Source organism: Chiloscyllium plagiosum, unplaced genomic scaffold (genome assembly GCF_037043375.1).
Source record: "Chiloscyllium plagiosum isolate Xiang-an unplaced genomic scaffold, Cpla_swu_hap1 HiC_scaffold_44, whole genome shotgun sequence".
NCBI lineage: Eukaryota > Metazoa > Chordata > Chondrichthyes > Orectolobiformes > Hemiscylliidae > Chiloscyllium > Chiloscyllium plagiosum.
The window spans coordinates 1754618-1781447 of record NW_028270182.1 but is presented as its reverse complement, the minus strand read 5'-3'; the positions used below and the strand labels follow the sequence as shown (position 1 = coordinate 1781447).

General features: G+C 53.7%; 1 protein-coding gene across 1 annotated transcript in view; it reads right to left on the bottom strand.

The window, feature by feature from the left end:
* LOC122545729 (calmodulin-binding transcription activator 1-like) overlaps positions 1-26830 on the bottom strand; it is a 248825-nt gene that overhangs the window by 185029 nt on the left and 36966 nt on the right. The window contains exons 2-5 of the mRNA XM_087983029.1: positions 24665-24768; positions 22053-22120; positions 14275-14410; positions 9767-9838 (exon numbers count right to left, since the gene is read on the bottom strand). Coding sequence (XP_087839155.1) covers positions 9767-9838; positions 14275-14410; positions 22053-22120; positions 24665-24768 — 380 coding nt within the window. The remainder of the gene's footprint in view (positions 1-9766; positions 9839-14274; positions 14411-22052; positions 22121-24664; positions 24769-26830) is intronic.

The following is a 26830-nucleotide window of genomic DNA, read 5'->3' as shown; positions in this document are numbered from 1 at the left end:
ACACACACACTGACTCTCACCGGGATACAGTCCCACACACACACTGACTCTCACTGGGGTACACTCCCACACACACACTGACTCTCACCGGGATACAGTCCCACACACACACTGACTCTCACCGGGATACAGTCCCACACACACTGACTCTCACCGGGATACAGTCCCACACACACTGACTCTCACCGGGATACAGTCCCACACACACACTGACTCTCACAGGGGTACAGTCCCACACACATACTGACTCTCACTGGGGTACAGTCCCACACACATACTGACTCTCACTGGGGTACAGTCCCACACACACACTGACTCTCACTGGGGTACAGTCCCACACACACACTGACTCTCATTGGGGTACAGTCCCACACACACACACTGACTCTCACCGGGATACAGTCCCACACACACTGACTCTCACCGGGATACAGTCCCACACACACACTGACTCTCACAGGGGTACAGTCCCACACACATACTGACTCTCACTGGGGTACAGTCCCACACACATACTGACTCTCACTGGGGTACAGTCCCACACACACACTGACTCTCACTGGGGTACAGTCCCACACACACACTGACTCTCACCGGGATACAGTCCCACACACACACTGACTCTCACTGGGGTACAGTCCCACACACACTGACTCTCACTGGGGTACAGTCCCACACACATAATGACTCTCACTGGGGTACAGTCCCACACACACACTGACTCTCACTGGGGTATAGTCCCACACACACTGACTCTCACTGGGGTACAGTCCCACACACACACACACTGACTCTCACTGGGGTACAGTCCCACACACACACACTGACTCTCACCAGGGTACAGTCCCACACACACACTGACTCTCACTGGGGTACACTCCCACACACACACTGACTCTCACCGGGGTACAGTCCCACACACACACTGACTCTCACTGGGGTACTCTCCCACACACACACTGACTCCCACTGAGGTACAGTTCCACACACACACTGACTCCCACTGGGGTACAGTCCCACACACACTGACTCTCACAGGGGTACAGTCCCACACACACACTGACTCTCACTGGGGTACAGTCCCACACATACTGACTCTCACAGGGGTACAGTCCCACACACACACTGACTCTCACTGGGGTACAGTCCCACACACACTGACTCTGACTGGGGTACAGTCCCACACATACTGACTCTCACTGGGGTACAGTCTCTCACACACACACTGACTCTCACTGGGGTACAGTCCCACACACACTGACTCTGACTGGGGTACAGTCCCACACACACACTGACTCTCACTGGGGTACAGTCCCACACACACTGACTCTGACTGGGGTACACTCCCACACACACTGACTCTGACTGGGGTACACTCCCACACACACACTGACTCTCACTGGGGTACAGTCCCACACACACACTGACTCTCACTGGGGTACAGTCTCTCACACACACACTGACTCTGACTGGGGTACAGTCTCTCACACACACACTGACTCTGACTGGGGTACACTCCCACACACACACTGACTCTCACTGGGGTACACTCCCACACACACACTGACTCTGACTGGGGTACAGTCTCTCACACACACACTGACTCTGACTGGGGTACACTCCCACACACACACTGACTCTGACTGGGGTACAGTCTCTCACACACACACTGACTCTGACTGGGGTACACTCCCACACACACACACTGACTCTCACTGGGGTACAGTCCCACACACACACTGACTCTGACTGGGGTACAGTCTCTCACACACACACTGACTCTGACTGGGGTACAGTCTCTCACACACACTGACTCTCACTGGGGTACAGTCCCACACACACACTGACTCTGACTGGGGTACAGTCTCTCACACACACTGACTCTCACTGGGGTACAATCCCACACACACTGACTCTCACCGGGATACAGTCCCACACACACACTGACTCTGACTGGGGTACACTCCCACACACACACACTGACTCTGACTGGGGTACACTCCCACACACACACAGCTGTGAGGGATAGGGACAGGCACAGGGGCTATAAGGGGGAAGGCACACAGGGGGATGTGATACTGTGGAGGAACAGGTAAAGGTGGGAGATGTTGGGCGGTAGGAGTTACAGAGAAACCTGATGCTGACAGTGTTTGGGGGTGAAACGTCGTGCAGTGTAGTGAGACTGTGAAAGAGCGCAGGGTCAGCTTCCTGCAGACACACCCTCACACACAGAGGCCTGTTCTACCAGGCCCTTTAGAAAACCACAGCACCTCCCACTGGGGGGACAATTCCCATTTATAAACTATTGGGAACATTCCAGAAAGGGTACGCACACATCCCCTGCCCAGCTTTGACTTGGATTGACAGAGTGTCTGTGCTCCCAGTTAGAGAATTGCAGCAAACGCTGTCCCTCACAATCTGGGCAGCTCCGAAATACCCTGTTTATGGTTAAACAAGGCAGAGCTACCGGGAAAATAAACAGGGAATAATCAAAAATATCATTGCAGGCAAGGACACAGACCGTCAGGGGGACACCTCCACTGTCCCCACACAGCACCCCGTAAACCCCACACCCCCATAGTCCCCACACAGCACCCCGTAAACCCCACACCCCCATAGTCCCCACACAGCACCCCGTAAACCCCACACCCCCCATAGTCCCCACACAGCACCCCGTAAACCCCACACCCCCACTGTCCCCACACAGCACTCCGTAAACCCCACACCCCCATAGTCCCCACACAGCACCCCGTAAACCCCACACCCCCATAGTCCCCACACAGCACCCCGTAAACCCCACACCCCCACGGTCCCCACACAGCACCCCGTAAACCCCACACCCCCACGGTCCCCACACAGCACCCCGTAAACCCCACACCCCCATAGTCCCCACACAGCACTCCGTAAACCCCACACCCCCACGGTCCCCACACAGCACCCCGTAATCCCCACACCCCCATTGTCCCCACACAGCACCCCGTAAACCCCACACCCCCATAGTCCCCACACAGCACCCCGTAAACCCCACACCCCCCATAGTCCCCACACAGCACCCCGTAAAACCCACACCCCCATAGTCCCCACACAGCACTCCGTAAACCCCACACCCCCACGGTCCCCACACAGCACCCCGTAATCCCCACACCCCCATTGTCCCCACACAGCACCCCGTAAACCCCACACCCCCATAGTCCCCACACAGCACCCCGTAAACCCCACACCCCCATAGTCCCCACACAGCACTCCGTAAACCCCACACCCCCACGGTCCCCACACAGCACTCCGTAAACCCCACACCCCCACGGTCCCCACACAGCACCCCGTAAACCCCACACCCCCCATAGTCCCCACACAGCACCCCGTAAACCCCACACCCCCCATAGTCCCCACACAGCACCCCGTAAACCCCACACCCCCACAGTCCCCACACAACACCCCGTAAACCCCACACCCCCACGGTCCCCACACAGCACCCCGTAAAACCCACACCCCCATTGTCCCCACACAGCACCCCGTAAACCCCACACCCCCCATAGTCCCCACACAGCACCCCGTAAACCCCACACCCCCACGGTCCCCACACAGCACCCCGTAAACCCCACACCCCCACGGTCCCCACACAGCACCCCGTAAACCCCACACCCCCCATAGTCCCCACACAGCACCCCGTAAACCCCACACCCCCACGGTCCCCACACAGCACTCCGTAAACCCCACACCCCCACGGTCCCCACACAGCACCCCGTAAACCCCACACCCCCACGGTCCCCACACAGCACCCCGTAAACCCCACACCCCCACGGTCCCCACACAGCACCCCGTAAACCCCACACCCCCACGGTCCCCACACAGCACCCCGTAAACCCCACACCCCCACAGTCCCCACACAGCACTCCGTAAACCCCACACCCCCACGGTCCCCACACAGCACCCCGTAAACCCCACACCCCCACGGTCCCCACACAGCACCCCGTAAACCCCACATCCCCATTGTCCCCACACAGCACCCCGTAAACCCCACACCCCCACGGTCCCCACACAGCACCCCGTAAACCCCACACCCCCACGGTCCCCACACAGCACCCCGTAAACCCCACACCCCCACGGTCCCCACACAGCACTCCGTAAACCCCACACCCCCACGGTCCCCACACAGCACCCTGTAAACCCCACACCCCCATTGTCCCCACACAGCACCCCGTAAACCCCACACCCCCACGGTCCCCACACAGCACCCCGTAAACCCCACATCCCCATTGTCCCCACACAGCACCCCGTAAACCCCACACCCCCACGGTCCCCACACACCACCCCGTAAACCCCACACCCCCATTGTCCCCATACAGCACTCCGTAAACCCCACACCCCCACGGTCCCCACACAGCACCCCGTAAACCCCACACCCCCACAGTCCCCACACAGCACCCCGTAAACCCCACATCCCCACAGTCCCCACACAGCACTCCGTAAACCCCACACCCCCACTGTCCCCACACAGCACCCCGTAAACCCCACACCCCCACGGTCCCCACACAGCACCCCGTAAACCCCACATCCCCACAGTCCCCACACAGCACTCCGTAAACCCCACACCCCCACTGTCCCCACACAGCACCCCGTAAACCCCACACCCCCACGGTCCCCACACAGCACCCCGTAAACCCCACACCCCCACTGTCCCCACACAGCACCCCGTAAACCCCACACCCCCACTGTCCCCACACAGCACCCCGTAAACCCCACACCCCCACGGTCCCCACACAGCACCCCGTAAACCCCACACCCCCACTGTCCCCACACAGCACCCCGTAAACCCCACACCCCTACGGTCCCCACACAACACCCCGTAAACCCCACACCCCCACAGTCCCCACACAGCACCCCGTAAACCCCACACCCCCACGGTCCCCACACAGCACCCCGTAAACCCCACACCCCCACGGTCCCCACACAGCACCCCGTAATCCCCACACCCCCACGGTCCCCACACAGCACTCCGTAAACCCCACACCCCCACGGTCCCCACACAGCACTCCGTAAACCCCACACCCCCACGGTCCCCACACAGCACCCCGTAAACCCCACACCCCCACGGTCCCCACACAGCACTCCGTAAACCCCACACCCCCACGGTCCCCACACAGCACTCCGTAAACCCCACACCCCCACGGTCCACACACAGCACTCCGTAAACCCCACACCCCCACGGTCCCCACACACCACCCCGTAAACCCCACACCCCCACGGTCCCCACACAGCACCCCGTAAACCCCACATCCCCATTGTCCCCACACAGCACCCCGTAAACCCCACACCCCCATTGTCCCCACACAGCACCCCGTAAACCCCACACCCCCACAGTCCCCACACAGCACCCCGTAATCCCCACACCCCCACGGTCCCCACACAGCACTCTGTAAACCCCACACCCCCACGGTCCCCACACAGCACCCCGTAAACCCCACACCCCCACGGTCCCCACACAGCACTCTGTAAACCCCACACCCCCACGGTCCCCATACAGCACCCCGTAAACCCCACACCCCCACAGTCCCCACACAGCACCCCGTAAACCCCACACCCCCCACGGTCCCCACACAGCACCCCGTAAACCCCACACCCCCACGGTCCCCACACAGCACTCCGTAAACCCCACACCCCTCACGGTCCCCACACAGCACTCCGTAAACCCCACACCCCCACGGTCCCCACACAGCACTCCGTAAACCCCACACCCCCACGGTCCCCACACAGCACTCCGTAAACCCCACACCCCCCATTGTCCCCACACAGCACCCCGTAAACCCCACACCCACACAGACCCCACTGGGCACCCCACACCCACACAGACCCCACTGGGCACCCCACATCCCCCTGTCCCTACTCCCTGTACCCCCACTCTCCCTGTACCTCCCTGTACTCCGTACTCCCACACACTCCTGTACCCCGTACCCGCATTCCACCTGTACTGAACCCCCACACACCCCTGTTCCCCGAACCCCCACACTGCCCCTGTACCCCGTACTCCCACATCCCCCTGTACTCCGTAACCCCACACCCCCATTTATCCTGTACCCACCCTCCCCTGTACCCCCACCCACCCTGTACCCCCACACACCCCTGTAGCCCCACTCAGCCATACCCCAAACTCCCACTCCCCCTGTACACCCACACTCCCCGTACTCCCACACTCCCAGTACCCCAACAGCTGCCTGTACCCCACCCCCCCGTACCCCAACCCCCCTGTACCTCCACACCCACTGTACCCCCACTCCCCGTACCCCGAACCCTCACTCCCCCCTACACCCACACCCGCCTGTACCCCCACACTCGCCTATACCTACACTCCCGTACGCCCACACCCCCCATACGCCCACACCCCCCGTACCCCCACACCCGCCTGTATCCCACTCCTCCCATACCACCATACCCACTCTACCCCCACTCCCCCCTATACCCCATACCCCCATACTCTCCTGTACCCCACACACCCCTGTATCCCGTACACCACTTCCCGCGTACCCCAACCCCCCCATACCCCGCACCCTCTGTACCCTCACTCCCCCTGTAGCCCCACTCCCCCGGTATCCCGTACCCCCACACTCCCCTTGTACCCCCACAACACCCGTATCCTGTACCACCACATCCCCACCTCCCCCCCGTACCCCCACTCCATCCTGTACCCCCACACCCCCCTGTATCCCCACACTCCCCCGTACCCCCACACTCCCCCGTACCCCCACTCCCCCGTACCCCCACTCCCCCCTGTACCCACACTCCCCCCTGTACCCACACTCCCCCCTGTACCCACACTCCCCCAGTACCCCCACACCCTCCTGTACCCCGTACCCCCACACTCCCCCGTACCCCCACACTCCCCCGTACCCCCACTCCCCCCTGTACCCCCACTCCCCCCTGTACCCCCACTCCCCCCTGTACCCCCACTCCCCCCTGTACCCCCACACCCTCCTGTACCCCTTACCCCCACACTCCCTCACACCCCCACTTCCCCTTGTACCCCCACACTCCCCTGTACCCCCACACTCCCCCGTACACCCACTCCCCCATACCCCACACCCCCTGTACCCCCACATTGCTCCGTACCCCCACACTCCCCCGTACCCCACTCCCCCCAGTACCCCCACTCCCCCGTACCCCCACTTCCCCCTGTACCCCCACACTCCCCCGTAACCCCACTCCCCCGTACCCCCACTCCCCCCTGTACCCACACTCCCCCCTGTACCCACACTCCCCCCTGTACCCACACTCCCCCCTGTACCCCCACACCCTCCTGTACCCCTTACCCCCACACTCCCTCACACCCCCACTTCCCCTTGTACCCCCACACTCCCCTGTACCCCCACACTCCCCCATATACCCACTCCCCCATACCCCACACCCCCTGTACCCCCACATTGCTCCGTACCCCCACACTCCCCCGTACCCCACTCCCCCCGGTACCCCCACTCCCCCGTACCCCCACTTCCCCCTGTACCCCCACACTCCCCCGTAACCCCACTCCCCCGTACCCCCACTCCCCCGTACCCCCACTCCCCCCTGTACCCCCACACTCCCCCATACCCACACACCCTCTGTACCCGAACTCCCCCCGTACCCCCACTCCCCCAGTACCCCCACTTCCCCCTGTACCCCCACTCCCCCCTGTACCCCCACTCCCCCAGTACCCCCACACCCTCCTGTACCCCTTACCCCCACACTCCCTCGCACCCCCACTTCCCCCTGTACCCCCACACTCCCCTGTACCCCCACACTCCCCCGTACACCCACTCCCCCATACCCCACACCCCCTGTACCCCCACATTGCCCCGTACCCCCACACTCACTCGTACCCCACTCCCCCCGGTACCCCCCCTCCCCCGTACCCCCACTTCCCCCTGTACCCCCACACTCCCCCGTACCCCCACTCCCCCGTACCCCACTCCCCCCTGTACCCCCACACTCCCCCATACCCACACACCCTCTGTACCCGAACTCCCCCCGTACCCCCACTTCCCCCTGTACGCCCACACTCCCCGTACCCCCACTCTCCCCCGTACCCCCACTCTCCCCTGTACCCCCACTCTCCCCCATACCCCCACTCCACCCCATACCCCCACTCCACCCCATACCCCCACTCCCCCCGTACCCCCACACTCCCCCGTACCCACTCACCCCCTGTACCCGAACTCCCCCCCCATACCCCCACTCCCCCGGTACCCCCACTTCCCCCTGTACCCGCACACTCTCCCGTACCCCCACTCTCCCCCGTACCCCCTCTCTCCCCCGTACCCCCACTCTCCCCCGTACCCCCACTCTCCCCCATACCCCCGTACCCCCACACTCCCCCGTACCCACACACCCCCTGTACCCGAACTCCCCCCCGTACCCCCACACCCCCTGTACCCCCACTCCCCTGTACCCCCACTCCCCCGGTACCCCTTACCCTCACATTTGAAACACAAACAGACCAGCTGTGATCTGAAACAACACAAGATCGCTGGAGAAACTCAGCAGGTCTGGCAGCACGTGTGGAGTGAGAGAGAAACAGAGCTGACATTTCGAAATCAGTTTAACTGGTTCTGACCCACATTTCTGTCACCATCCTTGAACTGCCTGAATGGTCTGCAGCTGTTAAGTATCTTTATAAATCTCCATGTACACTGGAGGATGTGCCTTTATCTCCCGGGGAGCTAGCCCACGGCCCGTCTCTCAGGCACACAGCCAGTCACTTGACCTAATGTCTGTGTGTGTGTGTCTGTCTGTCTGTCTGCCTGTGTGCGCGTGTGTCTGTGTGTGTGTGTGTCTGTCTGTCTGTCTGTGCGTGTGTGTGGTTATGCCTTAGTACAACTGACAATGTTAAAAGTGCTCCATAAATGCACATCATTGTTGCTGTGAAGGGCACAAGATAGACACACGCGTGCGCACACACATACACACACACACACACACACACACACACACACACACACACACACACACTCAGACACAGACACCCACACACTCAGACACACACCCTCAGACGTGCACTCACACTCAGACACACACACATTCACACTCACACACACACACACACAGACACACACCCACACACATTCCCTCCCCACCCCCCGACCCACCCCCCCCCACACACACACACACACACCCACACACATTCCCTCCCCACCCCCCGACCCCCCCCACACACATTCCCTCCCCACCCCCCGACCCACCCCCCCACACACACACACACACACCCACACACATTCCCTCCCCACCCCCCGACCCCCCCACACACACACACCCACACACATTCCCTCCCCACCCCCCGACCCCCCCCACACACATTCCCTCCCCACCCCCCGACCCACCCCCCCACACACACACACCCACACACATTCCCTCCCCACCCCCCGACCCCCCCCACACACATTCCCTCCCCACCCCCCGACCCCCCCACACACACACACCCACACACATTCCCTCCCCACCCCCCGACCCCCCCCACACACATTCCCTCCCCACCCCCCGACCCACCCCCCCACACACACACACCCACACACATTCCCTCCCCACCCCCGACCCCCCCCACACACATTCCCTCCCCACCCCCCGACCCCCCCCCCCACACACACACACATACAGGTGATGGGGACAGTCCTTCAGCACAGCTAGTTTCGCTCTCGTGGCGCTGGGAGTAGGTATGAGTTTGCCCATTGCTGAAGGAGATCGCATGGAGGAGGCTGCTGAGAACACCGGCGCTGGCACCAGCGCTGGTGTGGTCCCTTACCTGCAGAAGCCAGTAACACCTTCGGTGGAAAGTTGGAATGATGGAAGAGTGCACATAGCAGCCGTACAGACACTGCAAAAGGACAGATAGGGACAGGTCAGGTCAGACAGGGACAAAGATGGAGACACAGGAAAACATTCACTTCATGTGCAAGGTTAATTCCTCCAATTTACAAACTGGATGGAACTGACCCACTGTGTGGACTTCAGCTTGTTTGACTCACTCTGAGCCCTGGAGGGTACCTCAGAGGAAGGGGGTGGTTCCTAGGTCCCTGCTCGAGGTGGGGGGGGGGGGGGGGGAAGAGTGCCAGAGGATGTACATAGGTCTGTCTGACGTGTGAAGCTCACTCGAGGATGAGGATACTTTACTAACCCCCCCCATTCAAAGGCTCTTTCTCACACACATTCCAATAAATGCTGGGACTCAGGTCTCCTGGTTCTGAGGTAGGGGTACTGCCACCGTATCACAACAGCCTCTCACACTGTACAGACCAACTCTTTTCCTCCGATATTTCCGGATTTTGTTACTGTGACTGGTTTAAAACGCTCGCTGTGCGCCCTTCCCTGCCCCTGGATGTAATGTTGCTCACACACCTCTTGCTGAACTGGAGCCAAGGACAGGATCCAAAAGGACATTCACTCGGGAACCCACTGCTGACTGGTCTAAGGAATGATGGCCAGTTACTGACATGTACCAACAATGATGTGATTGGCTCTCAGGGAGCTGGGAATGCTTGGGGAGCAGCTATCAGACTTCCGGAAGGAAAGGAGCTGTGTTTCAGCATCTCAAACCAGAGAGCAGCCACTTTATCAATGTCCATCAGTCTGCTGGAAGCTGTAATTTAACTAATCAGTCAGAGTCAGTGCCTCCCATAAACCAGTGCGAGGACTGAGAGAGAGAAGATTGACAAGCAGCTAAAGGATTATCGCAGTGAAGCCTGTGGACAGAGTCGTCGAATCACCTTCCCAAAATTCCCCCCACCTCCTAATACCTACTGCTGTGTGTGTGAGAGAGCAACAGCGAGTGTGTGAGAGACAGAGAGAGAGAGAGAGAGACAGACAGGGAGAGACTGTGAGGGTGTGTCTGTGTGTGTGAGAGAGAGAGAGGAGAGAGTGTGTGTGTGTGTGAGAGAGATTGAAGAGAGAGTGTGTGTGTGAGAGTGGGTGAGAGAGAGAGAGAGAGAGAGAGGAGAGACTGTGTGTGTGTGTCTGTCAGCGAGAGTGCATGTGTGTGAAAGTGTGTGTTTGAGGGGGTGTGTGTGAGTGAGAGAGTGTGTGGGGTTGTGCGCGTGAGATTGTGAGAGAGAGTGTGAGAACGAGTGCGTGTGTGTGTGTGAGAGAGAAAGTGTGTGAGGTTGTGTGTGTGACTTTGTGTATCTGTGTGAGTGAGTGACAGATTGTGTGAGGTAGTGTGTGAGTGAGAGTGTGAGAGTCAGAGTGAGTGAGGTTGTGTGTTACTCGGAGGGATTGCGTGAGTCTATGTCAGTGAGTGAGGCTGTGTGTTACTCAGTGAGAGTGTGTGAGGTTGTGTGTTACTCAGAGTGTGTGAGTCTATGTGAGTGAGTGAGGTTTTGTGTTACTCGGAGGGATTGCGTGAGTCTATGTCAGTGAGTGAGGCTGTGTGTTACTCAGTGAGAGTGTGTGAGGTTGTGTGTTACTCAGAGTGTGTGAGTCTATGTGAGTGAGTGAGGTTTTGTGTTACTCAGTGAGAGTTATGAGGCTATGTGTTACTCAGTGAGAGTGTGTGAGTCTATGTGAGTGAGTGAGGTTTTGTGTTACTCAGTGAGAGTGTATGAGGCTGTGTGTTACTCAGTGAGAGTGTGTGAGTCTATGTGAGTGAGTGAGGTTGTGTGTTACTCAGTGAGAGGGTGTGAGGCTGTGTGTTACTCAGTGAAAGTGTGAGAGTCTATGTGAGTGAATGAGATTGTGTGTTGCTCAATGAGAGTGTGAGAGTCTATGTGAGTGAGTGAGGCTGTGTGTTACTCAGTGAGAGTGTGTGAGGCTGTGTGTTACTCAGTGAGAATGTGTGAGTCTATGTGAGTGAGTGAGGCTGTGTGTTACTTAGTGAGAGTGTGTGAGGTTGTGTGTTACTCAGTGAGAGTGTGTGAGTCTATGTGAGTGAGTGAGGTTGTGTGTTACTCAGTGAGAGTGTGTGAGGTTGTGTGTTACTCAGTGAGAGTGTATGAGGTTGTGTGTTACTCAGTGAGAGTGTGTGAGTCTATGTGAGTGAGTGAGGCTGTGTGTTACTCAGTGAGAGTGTGTGAGTCTATGTGAGTGAGTGAGGTTTTGTGTTACTCAGTGAGAGTGTATGAGGCTGTGTGTTACTCAGTGAGAGTGTGTGGGTCTATGTGAGTGAGTGAGGCTGTGTGTTACTCAGTGAGAGTGTGTGAGGCTGTGTGTTACTCAGTGAGAGTGTATGAGGCTGTGTGTTACTCAGTGAGAGTGTGTGAGTCTATGTGAGTGAGTGAGGTTGTGTGTTACTCAGTGAGAGTGTGTGAGGTTGTGTGTTACTCAGTGAGAGTGTATGAGGCTGTGTGTTACTCAGTGAGAGTGTGTGAGTCTATGTGAGTGAGTGAGGCTGTGTGTTACTCAGTGAGAGTGTGTGAGTCTATGTGAGTGAGTGAGGTTTTGTGTTACTCAGTGAGAGTGTATGAGGCTGTGTGTTACTCAGTGAGAGTGTGTGAGTCTATGTGAGTGAGTGAGGTTTTGTGTTACTCAGTGAGAGTGTATGAGGCTGTGTGTTACTCTGTGAGAGTGTGTGAGTCTATGTGAGTGAGTGAGGTTTTGTGTTACTCAGTGAGAGTGTATGAGGCTGTGTGTTACTCAGTGAGAGTGTGTGAGTCTATGTGAGTGAGTGAGGTTTTGTGTTACTCAGTGAGAGTGTATGAGGCTGTGTGTTACTCAGTGAGAGTGTGTGAGTCTATGTGAGTGAGTGAGGTTTTGTGTTACTCAGTGAGAGTGTATGAGGCTGTGTGTTACTCAGTGAGAGTGTGTGAGTCTATGTGAGTGAGTGAGGTTTTGTGTTACTCAGTGAGAGTGTATGAGGCTGTGTGTTACTCAGTGAGAGTGTGTGAGTCTATGTGAGTGAGTGAGGTTTTGTGTTACTCAGTGAGAGTGTATGAGGCTGTGTGTTACTCTGTGAGAGTGTGTGAGTCTATGTGAGTGAGTGAGGTTTTGTGTTACTCAGTGAGAGTGTATGAGGCTGTGTGTTACTCAGTGAGAGTGTGTGAGTCTATGTGAGTGAGTGAGGTTTTGTGTTACTCAGTGAGAGTGTATGAGGCTGTGTGTTACTCAGTGAGAGTGTGTGAGTCTATGTGAGTGAGTGAGGTTGTGTGTTACTCAGTGAGAGGGTGTGAGGCTGTGTGTTACTCAGTGAAAGTGTGAGAGTCTATGTGAGTGAATGAGATTGTGTGTTGCTCAATGAGAGTGTGAGAGTCTATGTGAGTGAGTGAGGCTGTGTGTTACTCAGTGAGAGTGTGTGAGGCTGTGTGTTACTCAGTGAGAATGTGTGAGTCTATGTGAGTGAGTGAGGCTGTGTGTTACTCAGTGAGAGTGTGTGAGGTTGTGTGTTACTCAGTGAGAGTGTGTGAGGCTGTGTGTTACTCAGTGAGAGTGTGTGAGTCTATGTGAGTGAGTGAGGTTGTGTGTTACTCAGTGAGAGTGTGTGAGGCTGTGTGTTACTCAGTGAGAGTGTGTGAGTCTATGTCAGTGAGTGAGGCTGTGTGTTACTCAGTGAGAGTGTGTGAGGCTGTGTGTTACTCAGTGAGAGTGTGTGAGGCTGTGTGTCACTCAGTGAGAGTGTGTGAGTCTATGTGAGTGAGTGAGGTTGTGTGTTACTCAGTGAGAGTGTGTGAGGCTGTGTGTTACTCAGTGAGAGTGTGTGAGGCTGTGTATTACTCAGTGAGAGTGTGTGAGTCTATGTGAGTGAGTGAGGCTGTGTGTTACTCAGTGAGAGTGTGTGAGGTTGTGTGTTACTCAGTGAGAGTGTGTGAGGCTGTGTGTTACTCAGTGAGAGTGTGTGAGGCTGTGTGTCACTCAGTGAGAGTGTGTGAGTCTATGTGAGTGAGTGAGGTTGTGTGTTACTCAGTGAGAGTGTGTGAGGTTGTGTGTTACTCAGTGAGAGTGTGTGAGGCTGTGTGTTACTCAGTGAGAGTGTGTGAGGCTGTGTGTTACTCAGTGAGAGTGTGTGAGGCTGTGTGTTACTCAGTGAGAGTGTGTGAGTCTATGTGAGTGAGTGAGGTTGTGTGTTACTCAGTGAGAGTGTGTGAGGCTGTGTGTTACTCAGTGAGAGTGTGTGAGGCTGTGTATTACTCAGTGAGAGTGTGTGTTGATGAATATATGATGTATGCGAATATTGTGAGTTTATGAAGAGCACCCACACTGCCCAGTGAGCTGAGGAAGAATGAGGGACTGGTGATAAATGCTGGCCCATCCAGAAGTCCCTACATTCCTGAAATGAAAGCAGAATTTCTCTGGGTGCCATGACAGGAGCATGGTCGATGCACTAACCTCCATCCCCTGAACCTTTAACTTCATGTGATCCTCTCGTGTGGTTTTCCCATCCTTCCGCTTTTTCCAGCAGTAACCATCCTTACGGTATTTGACTTTCTTCCGATTGTAAAGGAGGATCGAGCCATTCACGGGCCTGGCGTAAAACAACAAGGGGACAATCCATGAGGTTGTTGGCTTCACATGGACTCCCTTTCTAAAGGGGACTGGAGAGCACAAACACAGACAGCAATTTCCAGATGAACGCATACAATTCTCACACACAGCAAACTGTGTTGTAAGGAAAATTGGGAAAACACCGCGTATTAATTTACAATTCACTCCTTCTGAAGGTGCAAAGTTAACTGTTCTTCACCGGACACGAGCTGGAAAATGTGAAGAGGCTTCAGAGACGGTCAAATGGGAGGGAGCAGCCTGAGCCACAACCTGCTCATGCACTAACGTCAGCGAGACTCACCATCACCATAACACAGTGCAGAACGCTGACAGAGACAGCCCGCTTAGATCAAAATATTTGTGGGACAACACAGTGAGCAAATCGAGAGCCCAATTCCTCAACGTCACCGTCGTATGTATTTCGGAATTACTAAACGTTAATCAGTGACAGCATGTGGTGGAGAGAGTAACCACAACACAGCAACCTTCCCTTAGAACACACACCCACTGACACTGAGTAACAACACACACACACCCACTGACACTGAGTAACAACACACACACTGCCCACTGACACTGGGTAACAACACACACACACCCACTGACACTGGGTAACAACACACACACACCCACTGACACTGAGTAACAACACACACACTGCTCACTGACACTGGGTAACAACACACACACACCCACTGACACTGAGTAACAACACACACACTGCCCACTGACACTGGGTAACAACACACACGCTACCCACTGACACTAAGTAACACACACACTGCCCACTGACACTGAGTAACAACACACACACTGCCCACTGACACTGAGTAACAACACACACACTGCCCACTGACACTGAGTAACACACACACTGCCCACTGACACTGAGTAAGAACACACACACTGCCCACTGACACTGAGTAACAACACACACACTGCCCACTGACACTGAGTAACAACACACACGCTACCCACTGACACTGAGTAAGAACACACACGCTACCCACTGACACTGAGTAACACACACACTGCCCACTGACACTGAGTAAGAACACACACGCTACCCACTGACACTGAGTAACACACACACTGCCCACTGACACTGAGTAACAACACACACACTGCCAACTGACACTGAGTAACAACACACACACAGCCCACTGACACTGAGTAAGAACACACACTGCCCACTGACACTGAGTAACAACACACACACACCCACTGACACTGAGTAACAACACACACACACCCACTGACACTGAGTAACAACACACACACACCCACTGACACTGAGTAACAACACACACACTGCCCACTGACACTGAGTAACAACACACACACTGTCCACTGACACTGAGTAACAACACACACACTGCCCACTGACACTGAGTAACAACACACACACTGCCCACTGACACTGAGTAACAACACACACACACCCACTGACACTGAGTAACAACACACACACACCCACTGACACTGAGTAACAACACACACACACCCACTGACACTGAGTAACAACACACACACTGCCCACTGACACTGAGTAACAACACACACACTGTCCACTGACACTGGGCAACAACACACACACTGCCCACTGACACTGAGTAACAACACACACACTGCTCACTGACACTGGGTAACAACACACACACTGCCCATTGACACTGAGTAACAACACACACACTGCTCACTGACACTGGGTAACAACACACACACTGCTCACTGACACTGAGTAACAACACACACACTGCCCACTGACACTGAGTAACAACACACACACTGCCCACTGACACTGAGTAACAACACACACACTGCCCACTGACACTGAGTAACAACACACACACTGTCCACTGACACTGGGCAACAACACACACACTGCCCACTGACACTGAGTAACAACACACACACTGCTCACTGACACTGGGTAACAACACACACACTGCTCACTGACACTGAGTAACAACACACACACTGCTCACTGACACTAGGTAACAACACACACACTGCTCACTGACACTGAGTAACAACACACACACACCCACTGACACTGGGCAACAACACACAGGCTGCCCAGTGGCACTGAGTAACAACACACACACTGCCCACTGACACTGAGTAACAACACACACACTGTCCACTGACACTGAGTAACAACACACACACAACCCACTGACACTGGGTAACAACACACACACACCCACTGACACTGGGTAACAACACACACACACCCACTGACACTGAGTAACAACACACACACACCCACTGACACTGAGTAACACACACACTGCCCACAGACACTGAGTAACAACACACACACAGCCCACTGACACTGGGTAACAACACACACACACCCACTGACACTGGGTAACAACACACACACACCCACTGACACTGAGTAACACACACACTGCCCACTGACACTGAGTAACAACACACACACTGCTCACTGACACTGAGTAACACACACACTGTCCACTGACACTGAGTAACAACCCACACACACCCACTGACACTGAGTAACAACACATACACTGCCCACTGACACTGGGTAACACCACACACACTGCCCACTGACACTGAGTAACAACACACACACACCCACTGACACTGAGTAACAACACACACACACCCACTGACACTGAGTAACAACACACACATTGCCCACTGACACTGAGTAACAACACACACCCCCACTGACACTGAGTAACAACACACACACTGCCCACTGACACTGAGTAACAACACACACACTGCCCACTGACACTGGGTAACAACACTCACGCTGCCCACTGACACTGGGTAACACCAGACACACTGCCCACTGACACTGAGTAACAACACCCACACACCCACTGACACTGAGTAACAACACACACACTGCCCACTGACACTGAGTAACAACACACACACTGCTCACTGACACTGAGTAACACACACACTGCCCACTGACACTGAGTAACAACACACACACTGCCCACTGACACTGAGTAACAACACAGACACTGCCCACTGACACTGAGTAACACACACACTGCCCACTGACACTGAGTAACAACACACACACCCACTGACACTGAGTAACAACACACACACACCCACTGACACTGAGTAACAACACACACACTGCCCACTGACACTGAGTAACAACACACACACACCCACTGACACTGAGTAACAACACACACACTGCTCACTGACACTGAGTAACACACACACTGTCCAATGACACTGAGTAACAACACACACACACCCACTGACACTGAGTAACAACACACACACTGCCCACTGACACTGAGTAACAACACACACACACCCACTGACACTGAGTAACAACACACACACTGCCCACTGACACTGAGTAACAACACACACACTGTCCACTGACACTGAGTAACAACACACACACAGCCCACTGACACTGAGTAACAACACACACACACCCACTGACACTGAGTAACAACACAGACACTGCCCACTGACACTGAGTAACAACACACACACTGCCCACTGACACTGAGTAACAACACACACACACACACCCACTGACACTGAGTAACAACACACACACTGCCCACTGACACTGAGTAACAACACACACACTGCCCACTGACACTAGGTAACACCACACACACTGCCCACTGACACTGAGTAACAACACACACACACCCACTGACACTGAGTAACAACACACACACTGCCCACTGACACTGAGTAACACCACACACACTGCCCACTGACACTGGGTAACACCACACACACTGCCCACTGACACTGAGTAACACCACACACACTGCCCACTGACACTGGGTAACACCACACACACTGCCCACTGACACTGGGTAACAACACACACACACCCACTGACACTGAGTAACAACACACACACTGCCCACTGACACTGAGTAACACCACACACACACCCACTGACACTGAGTAACAACACACACACTGCCCACTGACACTGAGTAACACCACACACACTGCCCACTGACACTGAGTAACACCACACACACTGCCCACTGACACTGGGTAACAACACACACACTGCCCACTGACACTGAGTAACAACACACACACTGCCCACTGACACTGGGTAACACCACACACACCCACTGACACTGAGTAACACCACACACACTGCCCACTGACACTGAGTAACAACACACACACACACACCCACTGACACTGAGTAACAACACACACACTACCCACTGACACTGAGTAACAACACACACACTGCCCACTGACACTGGGTAACAACACACACACTGCCCACTGACACTGAGTAACAACACACACACACCCACTGACACTGAGTAACAACACACACACTGCCCACTGACACTGAGTAACAACACACACACTGCCCACTGACACTGGGTAACAACACACACACTGCCCACTGACACTGAGTAACAACACACACACTGCCCACTGACACTGGGTAACAACACACACACTGCCCACTGACACTGAGTAACAACACACACACTGCCCACTGACACTGAGTAACAACACACACACTGCCCACTGACACTGAGTAACAACACACACACTGCCCACTGACACTGGGTAACAACACACACACTGCCCACTGACACTGGGTAACACCACACACACTGCCCACTGACACTGGGTAACACCACACACACTGCCCACTGACACTGAGTAACAACACACACACACCCACTGACACTGAGTAACAACACACACACACCCACTGACACTGGGTAACACCACACACACTGCCCACTGACACTGGGTAACACCACACACACTGCCCACTGACACTGGGTAACAACACACACACTGCCCACTGACACTGGGTAACAACACACACACTGCCCACTGACACTGAGTAACAACACACACACTGCCCACTGACACTGGGTAACACCACACACACTGCCCACTGACACTGAGTAACAACACACACACACCCACTGACACTGAGTAACAACACACACACTGCCCACTGACACTGAGTAACACCACACACACTGCCCACTGACACTGGGTAACACCACACACACTGCCCACTGACACTGAGTAACAACACACACACTGTCCACTGACACTGAGTAACACCACACACACTGCCCACTGACACTGAGTAACAACACACACACACCCACTGACACTGAGTAACAACACACACACACCCACTGACACTGAGTAAGAACACACACACTGCCCACTGACACTGGGTAACAACACACACACTGTCCACTGACACTGAGTAACAACACACACACTGCCCACTGACACTGAGTAACAACACACACACTGTCCACTGACACTGAGTAACAACACACACACTGCCCACTGACACTGGGTAACAACACACACACTGCCCACTGACACTGAGTAACAACACACACACTGCCCACTGACACTGGGTAACAACACACACACTGCCCACTGACACTGAGTAACAACACACACACTGCCCACTGACACTGGGTAACAACACACACACTGTCCACTGACACTGAGTAACAACACACACACAGCCCACTGACACTGAGTAACAACACACACACACCCACTGACACTGAGTAACAACACACACACACCCACTGACACTGAGTAACAACACACACACACCCACTGACACTGAGTAACAACACACACACTGTCCACTGACACTGAGTAACACCACACACACTGCCCACTGACACTGAGTAACAACACACACACACCCACTGACACTGAGTAACAACACACACACTGCCCACTGACACTGAGTAACAACACACACACTGTCCACTGACACTGAGTAACAACACACACACTGCCCACTGACACTGAGTAACAACACACACACTGTCCACTGACACTGAGTAACACCACACACACTGCCCACTGACACTGAGTAACAACACACACACACCCACTGACACTGAGTAACAACACACACACTGTCCACTGACACTGAGTAACAACACACACACACCCACTGACACTGAGTAACAACACACACACACCCACTGACACTGAGTAACAACACACACACTGTCCACTGACACTGAGTAACAACACACACACTGCCCACTGACACTGAGTAACAACACACACACACCCACTGACACTGAGTAACAACACACACACTGTCCACTGACACTGAGTAACAACACACACACTGCCCACTGACACTGAGTAACAACACACACACACACTGCCCACTGACACTAGGTAATAACACACACACTGCCCAGGGAAGTAGGTCATGTACGTTGGCCTAGCGAATGACCCCTATTCTTGGCTCGTGTGTCAGATAGCCTCCGGCTGTATTAGCTGTAAATTTTTAAATTTATTTTTGTAGGGTGAGGGCATCTCTGGCTGGGCCCAGTACTTATTGCCCCGTCCCTAGTTGCCCCCCTGTGAGAAGGTGGGGGTGAGCTCTCTTCTTGACCCGCTGCAGTCCATGTGCTGGAGGGTAGACCCACAGTGTCCCTGAGGGAGGGAATCCCAGGATTCTGACCCAACCACACTGAGGGAACGGCGATATATTTCCAAGTTGGGATGGTGAGGGGCTCGGAGGGGAACGTGCAGGGGGTGGGGTTCCCATGTACCTGCTGCCCCTTGTCCTTCTGGATGGAAGTGGCCGTGGGTTTGGAAGGTGCTGCCTGAGGATCTTTGGTGAGTTTCTGCAGTGTATCTTGTAGCTGGTACACACTGCTGCTACTGAGCGTCGGTGGGTAAGGGAGGGAGGGGATGTTTGTGGGTGTGGGGCCAATCAAGCGGGGGCTGCTTTGAGTGTTGTTGGAGCTGCCCCCATCCAGGGGCAAGTGGGGAGTATTCCCTCACCCTCCTGACTTGTGCCTTGTAGATGGTGGGACAGGCTCTGGGGGGAGTCAGGAGGGGAGTTACTCACTGCAGGATTCCCAGCCTCTGCCCTGCTCCTGTAGACACTGAGTTGATGTGGGGAGTCCATTTAGTTTCTGGTCAATGGTAACCCCCAGGATGTTGATAGTGAGGGATTCAGTGAAGGTAACACCATTGAATGTCAAGGGGACGGTGGTTAGATTGTCTCCTGTAGGAGATGGTCATGGCCTGGGATTTGTGTGGTGTGAACGTTACTTGTCATTTATCAGCCCAAGTCTAGATTAGAGTGGTGCTGGAAAAGCACAGCAGGTCAGGCAGCATCCGAGAAGCAGGAAAAGTGATGTTTCGGCCTCTATTCCTGATGAAGGGTTTTTGCCCGAGACGTCAATTTCCCTGCTCCTCGGATGCTGTGCTTTTCCAGCACCACTCTAACCTAGACTCTGGTTTCCAGCATCTGCAGCCCTTGTTTTTACCTATTTATCAGTCCAAGCCTGGATATTATCCAGGTCTGGCTGCATTTGACCATGGACTGCTTCAGGATCTGAGCAGCAGGGCGAATGGTGCTGAACATTGTGCAGTTATCATCGAAAATCCCCACTGCTGGCCTTCTGAGAGGGAAGGTCATGTAACTGAGAGGTTGTAAGTATTATATTTTCCTGTGTTAAAAACACTGATTACATATCCTCCTCTGCAGGACAGCAGAGAGCTCCAGAGAGCTGGATAAAGAATCAGAATCTCTCCGTGTCTTGAAGAGACGGTGTTACTCAGATGGTGAAAGAGCTCACCTAGTCCGTGGGGCACCAGAAAGCCACTCGTCGTGTTTCTCAAACGCTGTCAAGTAAGACGCTATCTCCTGAAAGTGAAAATTCACAGCGCAGTCAGTCAGGCACCCTGTGATTTCGACAGCACTACCTGGACAGACAACGGAGTCTACATTTCCTTTCTCTGTTCACATTAAGTACAAACACACTGTCCCCTGGCATTCCTAAAGCAGCTGATAAATGCAGGCACTCAGGACCTCCTGCCCACCCCCGAATGCCCACCAGACGGGGCATACCTGATCATCAGATCCCAGGCTGTGCTGACCTGAAGGTGACAGACATTAACTTCCAGCAGGTAATGGCTGTAGCACACAGCACTGTCCTTCACTTCCCCAACCTCACCCTCAACAGGTCGCGATTGAGGGTGAAAGCTTGAATCTTTACTTATGATACTGTTTGGAATACTTAGCAGACAGTGTCAAATAACGTGTTTTATATCTGCTGTTGCATGTGTCACAGAGTCATAGAGATGGACGGCACAGAAACAGACCCTTCAGTCCAACCCGTCCATGCCGACCAGATATCCCAACCCGATCTAGTTCCACCTGCCAGCACCCGGCCCATATCCCTCCAAACCCTTCCTATTCATATACCCATCCAGATGCCTCTTAAATGCTGTAATTGTACCAGCCATTGTAACTGCACCATTGTAATTGGGGTGGGGTGGGGTATGATTCCAGGTTTCCAGTCAGTTCATGGGCACAGACTTGCACAGAGGGCCCTGTTCCGTGCAGTAAGACTCCCTTTTACAATACATTACTGTTCTAGAGTCATCCAGCACGGAAACAGACCCTTTGGTCCATCCAGTCCGTGCTGACCATAATCCCAAACTAAACCTGTCCCACCTGCCCACGTCCCTCCAATCTTTTCCTGTTCACGTACTTATCCAAATGTTGTAACTGTGTCCGCATCCACCACTTCCTCTGGATGGCCACTCCACACACAAACCATTCCGTGTGTGAAAACGTTGCCCCTGGTGATTTTTAAAAAATCTTTCTCCTCTCACCTTAAGACTATGCCCGCAGTCTTAAAATCCCCCACCCAAAGGGAAGAGACACTGCCATTCACCTTAACTATATCTCCCCCCCCCCCCCCCCACACCGTGGTTTTAGAAACCTCATTAGGGTGACCCCTTACTGTTTTAACTTTGGACACTCGGATCTACTGCTGCCTGGAATTTTGGGATGCACTCTATTCCAGAGTCCCTGGGATCGCACACTTGGTCTGGTTGATTTTTGAAGGGAGGTCCTTGGTCAAACAGTGCCATGAGTTTGGCAGTCTGATCCAGAATTACAGAAAAGGACCTTACAACATCATCAATTTTCCATCTCCTGCTCAGTTCAAAACACAAAGGTGTGAACACGATTGGGATGATTGAGGTGACTGTGAAAGGTTTTATAAACCAAGTGATGGTCTGTAATTACACACTGCACACTCTGACTAATGGCATTGTTTCCCCACAAGGTTTAGTGATTGGGACTGGAATATTTTGGGGTGTTATGTTGGTTTAAATCTGATAGTTGTTCAGGGTGTTACTAAACGGACACGCTGACATTCTAATTGACTGTGGGGGGGGGTCAGAGAAACCCAAACACAGGAAATCCAAAGGATGTTGTGTCAGTTTTACAGCGAGAGCAGAGCAGCATGTTGGAATGTGGCTGGCTGGGTTAGGTGAGAGGTGGTGAAACAATGAGTTCAGTAAACGAGGGGCTTGGATGGGGCAAACAGACAAGGTCTTTTCCCGGGGGTCGGGGAGTCCAGAACTAGAGGGGCATAGGTTCAGGGTGAGAGGGGAAAGATATAAAAGGGACCTAAGGGGCACCATTTTCCCCCAGAGGGTGGTACGTGTATGGAATGAGCTGCCAGAGGAAGTGGTGGAGGCTGGTACAATTACATTTAAAAGCCATTTGGATGGGTATATGAATAGGAAGGGTTTAGAGGGATATGGGCCGGGCGCTGGCAGGTGGGACTAGATGGTGTTGTGGTATCTGGTCAGCATGGACGGGTTGGGCCGAAGGGTCTGTTTCCGTGCTGTATGTCTCTAAATGCCAAATGCTTCAACAGCATTGAGAGTTTAATCTGAAGTGGTGCCGTTCCTGATGAGGGAGTTGACTTTTAATAGGGACAGAACTGTTTAATGCTTCAACAGGAGGTCAGCAAGAGGGCAATATGAAAGGGCACAGCAATCTCAGGGAGCTGAGGAGTTGGAGGAGATTGCTGAGAATGTATGGAGGGGGAGGGAGGGGACGGTAAAGGGAAAGGAGAGGAGGGGAGAGAGGAGAGAAATGGGGATGGGAAAGAGGGGGAGAGAGAGGAAGGGATGGGGGAGAAAGAGAGGGCTAGGGTGGGGGAGAGTGGAATAGAGAGGGATGGAGGAGGGGAGAGAGAGAGAGAGAGGGAGGAAAGGAGGGACAGAGAGGATATGACAGGATTTACTGAGAGTGTTTGGAGACAGACAGAGGGAGGGAGGTTGGAGGCTGAGGTGACATTTACAGACAGTATAACCCAGCAACTGGAGCATCTTGGAGGCCTGAGGGTTTCACTATTGGAGTTTCTGATACAGGTCACAAACTCACCTCGTTTGTGTTCCATCGCTGTCTCTCTTTAGGGAGGGCTGCACACTTGGGTAAACAGTCCATCAGCTTGTTAGGCAGAAACACCTTGATGTGGTTATTATTTTCTGAAAGAGAAGGGAACTCCAGTCAGTGCCAGAGAGAGATGTTGGGCTCCGATACCATGTGGGACAGTAATCCGAGGTCAAACACAATCCTATCTCTTTGCACAACTTATTGCTTCCTCAGAAAAAAAGGAAGCTCTGTTGTCTCCATGTTTCACACTCTGTACACAGGTCAGGGAGAACAGACTCCAGCCACTAACGTGTTTAAAAACAATGGAACAGGCAAACCTATGTCTGATATGCCACTCAGCCCATCGATCCTACCCCCTCTGCCACCCCCAGCTGGTCTGATCACCCCCACCCTCATGCTGCCCCCTTGAAAACCCCTCACCCTCTCTCCCCGCTGCCTCTAAAATAATCCGAGGGTCCTGCCCCACCATCTCTCAGGGAGAGAATTCCAAATGGTCCCGGCCCCCTTGGGGGGGGGGGGGGGGGTAAACAGTTTCCCCACCTCTGTCTGAAAAGGGGGGGGCCCTTCCCCTCGTTCTCGATTCCCCCACAGAGTGGGATCTTCCTCTACATACCCGCACGGTCAGGACCCCTCCAGATCTGGTATGGTCCCATCAATCACCTCAAATTCTTCTCACCTCCAGCAGAGCCCAGCCCAGGTGGTTCAATTCTCTCGATAAGACAACATGCCAACTCCAGGAATTGGTCTGGGAAACCATCTCCAGATTGTTTCCAACAGATTTACATCCTTCCTTAAGTAAGGAGACCAGTTCGGAGAGACAGTCCTAACCAATGTGGTCTGACCGGGGCCCTGTATGAAGCAAACGCTCCCTACATTTGTATCCAATTGTCCCTGGGGACAGTGGCTCAGGGGTTAGCACCGCTGCCTCCCAGCCCCAGCGAGCTGGGTTCGACGGCAGCCTTGGGGGACTGTCTGTGTGGAGATTGCACATCTCTGAATTGTGTATATCTGTGTAAATCCCGTGTGTAGATATAACTGTGACGTGTGCATATCTGTGCAAATCCCGTGTGTAGATATAACTGCGACGTGTGCATATCTGTGCAAATCCCGTGTGTAGATTTAACTGCGACGTGTGCATATCTGTGCAAATCCCATGTGTAGATTTAACTGTGCCGTGTGCATATCTGCATAAATCCCGTGTGTAGATTTAACTGTGACACGTGTATATCTGTGTAAATCCCGTGTGTAGATTTAACTGTGACGTGTGTATATCTGTGTAAATCCCATGTGTAGATGTAACTGTGACGTGTATATATCTGCATAAATCCAGTGTGTAGGTTTAACTGTGACGTGTGTATATCTGTGTAAATCCCGTGTGTAGATATAACGGTGACACATGTATATCTGTGTAAATCCCGTGTGTAGATTTAACTGTGACATGTGTATATCTGTGTAAATCCCGTGTGTAGATGTAACTGTGACGTGTGTATATCTGCATAAATCCTGTCTGTAGGTTTAACTGTGACACATGTATATCTGTGTAAATCCCGTGTGTAGATTTAACTGTGCCGTGTGCATATCTGTGCAAATCCCGTGTGTAGATATAACTGTGACGTGTGCATATCTGTGCAAATCCCGTGTGTAGATATAACTGTGACGTGTGCATATCTGTGCAAATCCCGTGTGTAGATGTAACTGTGACGTGTATATATCTGCATAAATCCAGTGTGTAGGTTTAATTGTGACGTGTGTATATCTGTGTAAATCCCGTGTGTAGATATAACGGTGACACATGTATATCTGTGTAAATCCCGTGTGTAGATTTAACTGTGACGTGTGTATATCTGTGTAAATCCCGTGTGTAGATGTAACTGTGACGTGTGTATATCTGCATAAATCCTGTCTGTAGGTTTAACTGTGACACGTGTATATCTGTGTAAATCCCATATGTAGATTTAACTGTGCCATGTGCATATCTGTGTAAATCCCGTGTGTAGATTTAACTATGACACGTGTATATCTGTGTAAATCCCATGTGTAGATTTAACTGTGCCGTGTGCATATCTGTGTAAATCCCGTGTGTAGATTTAACTATGACACGTGTATATCTGTGTAAATCCCATGTGTAGATTTAACTGTGACTAGTGTATATCT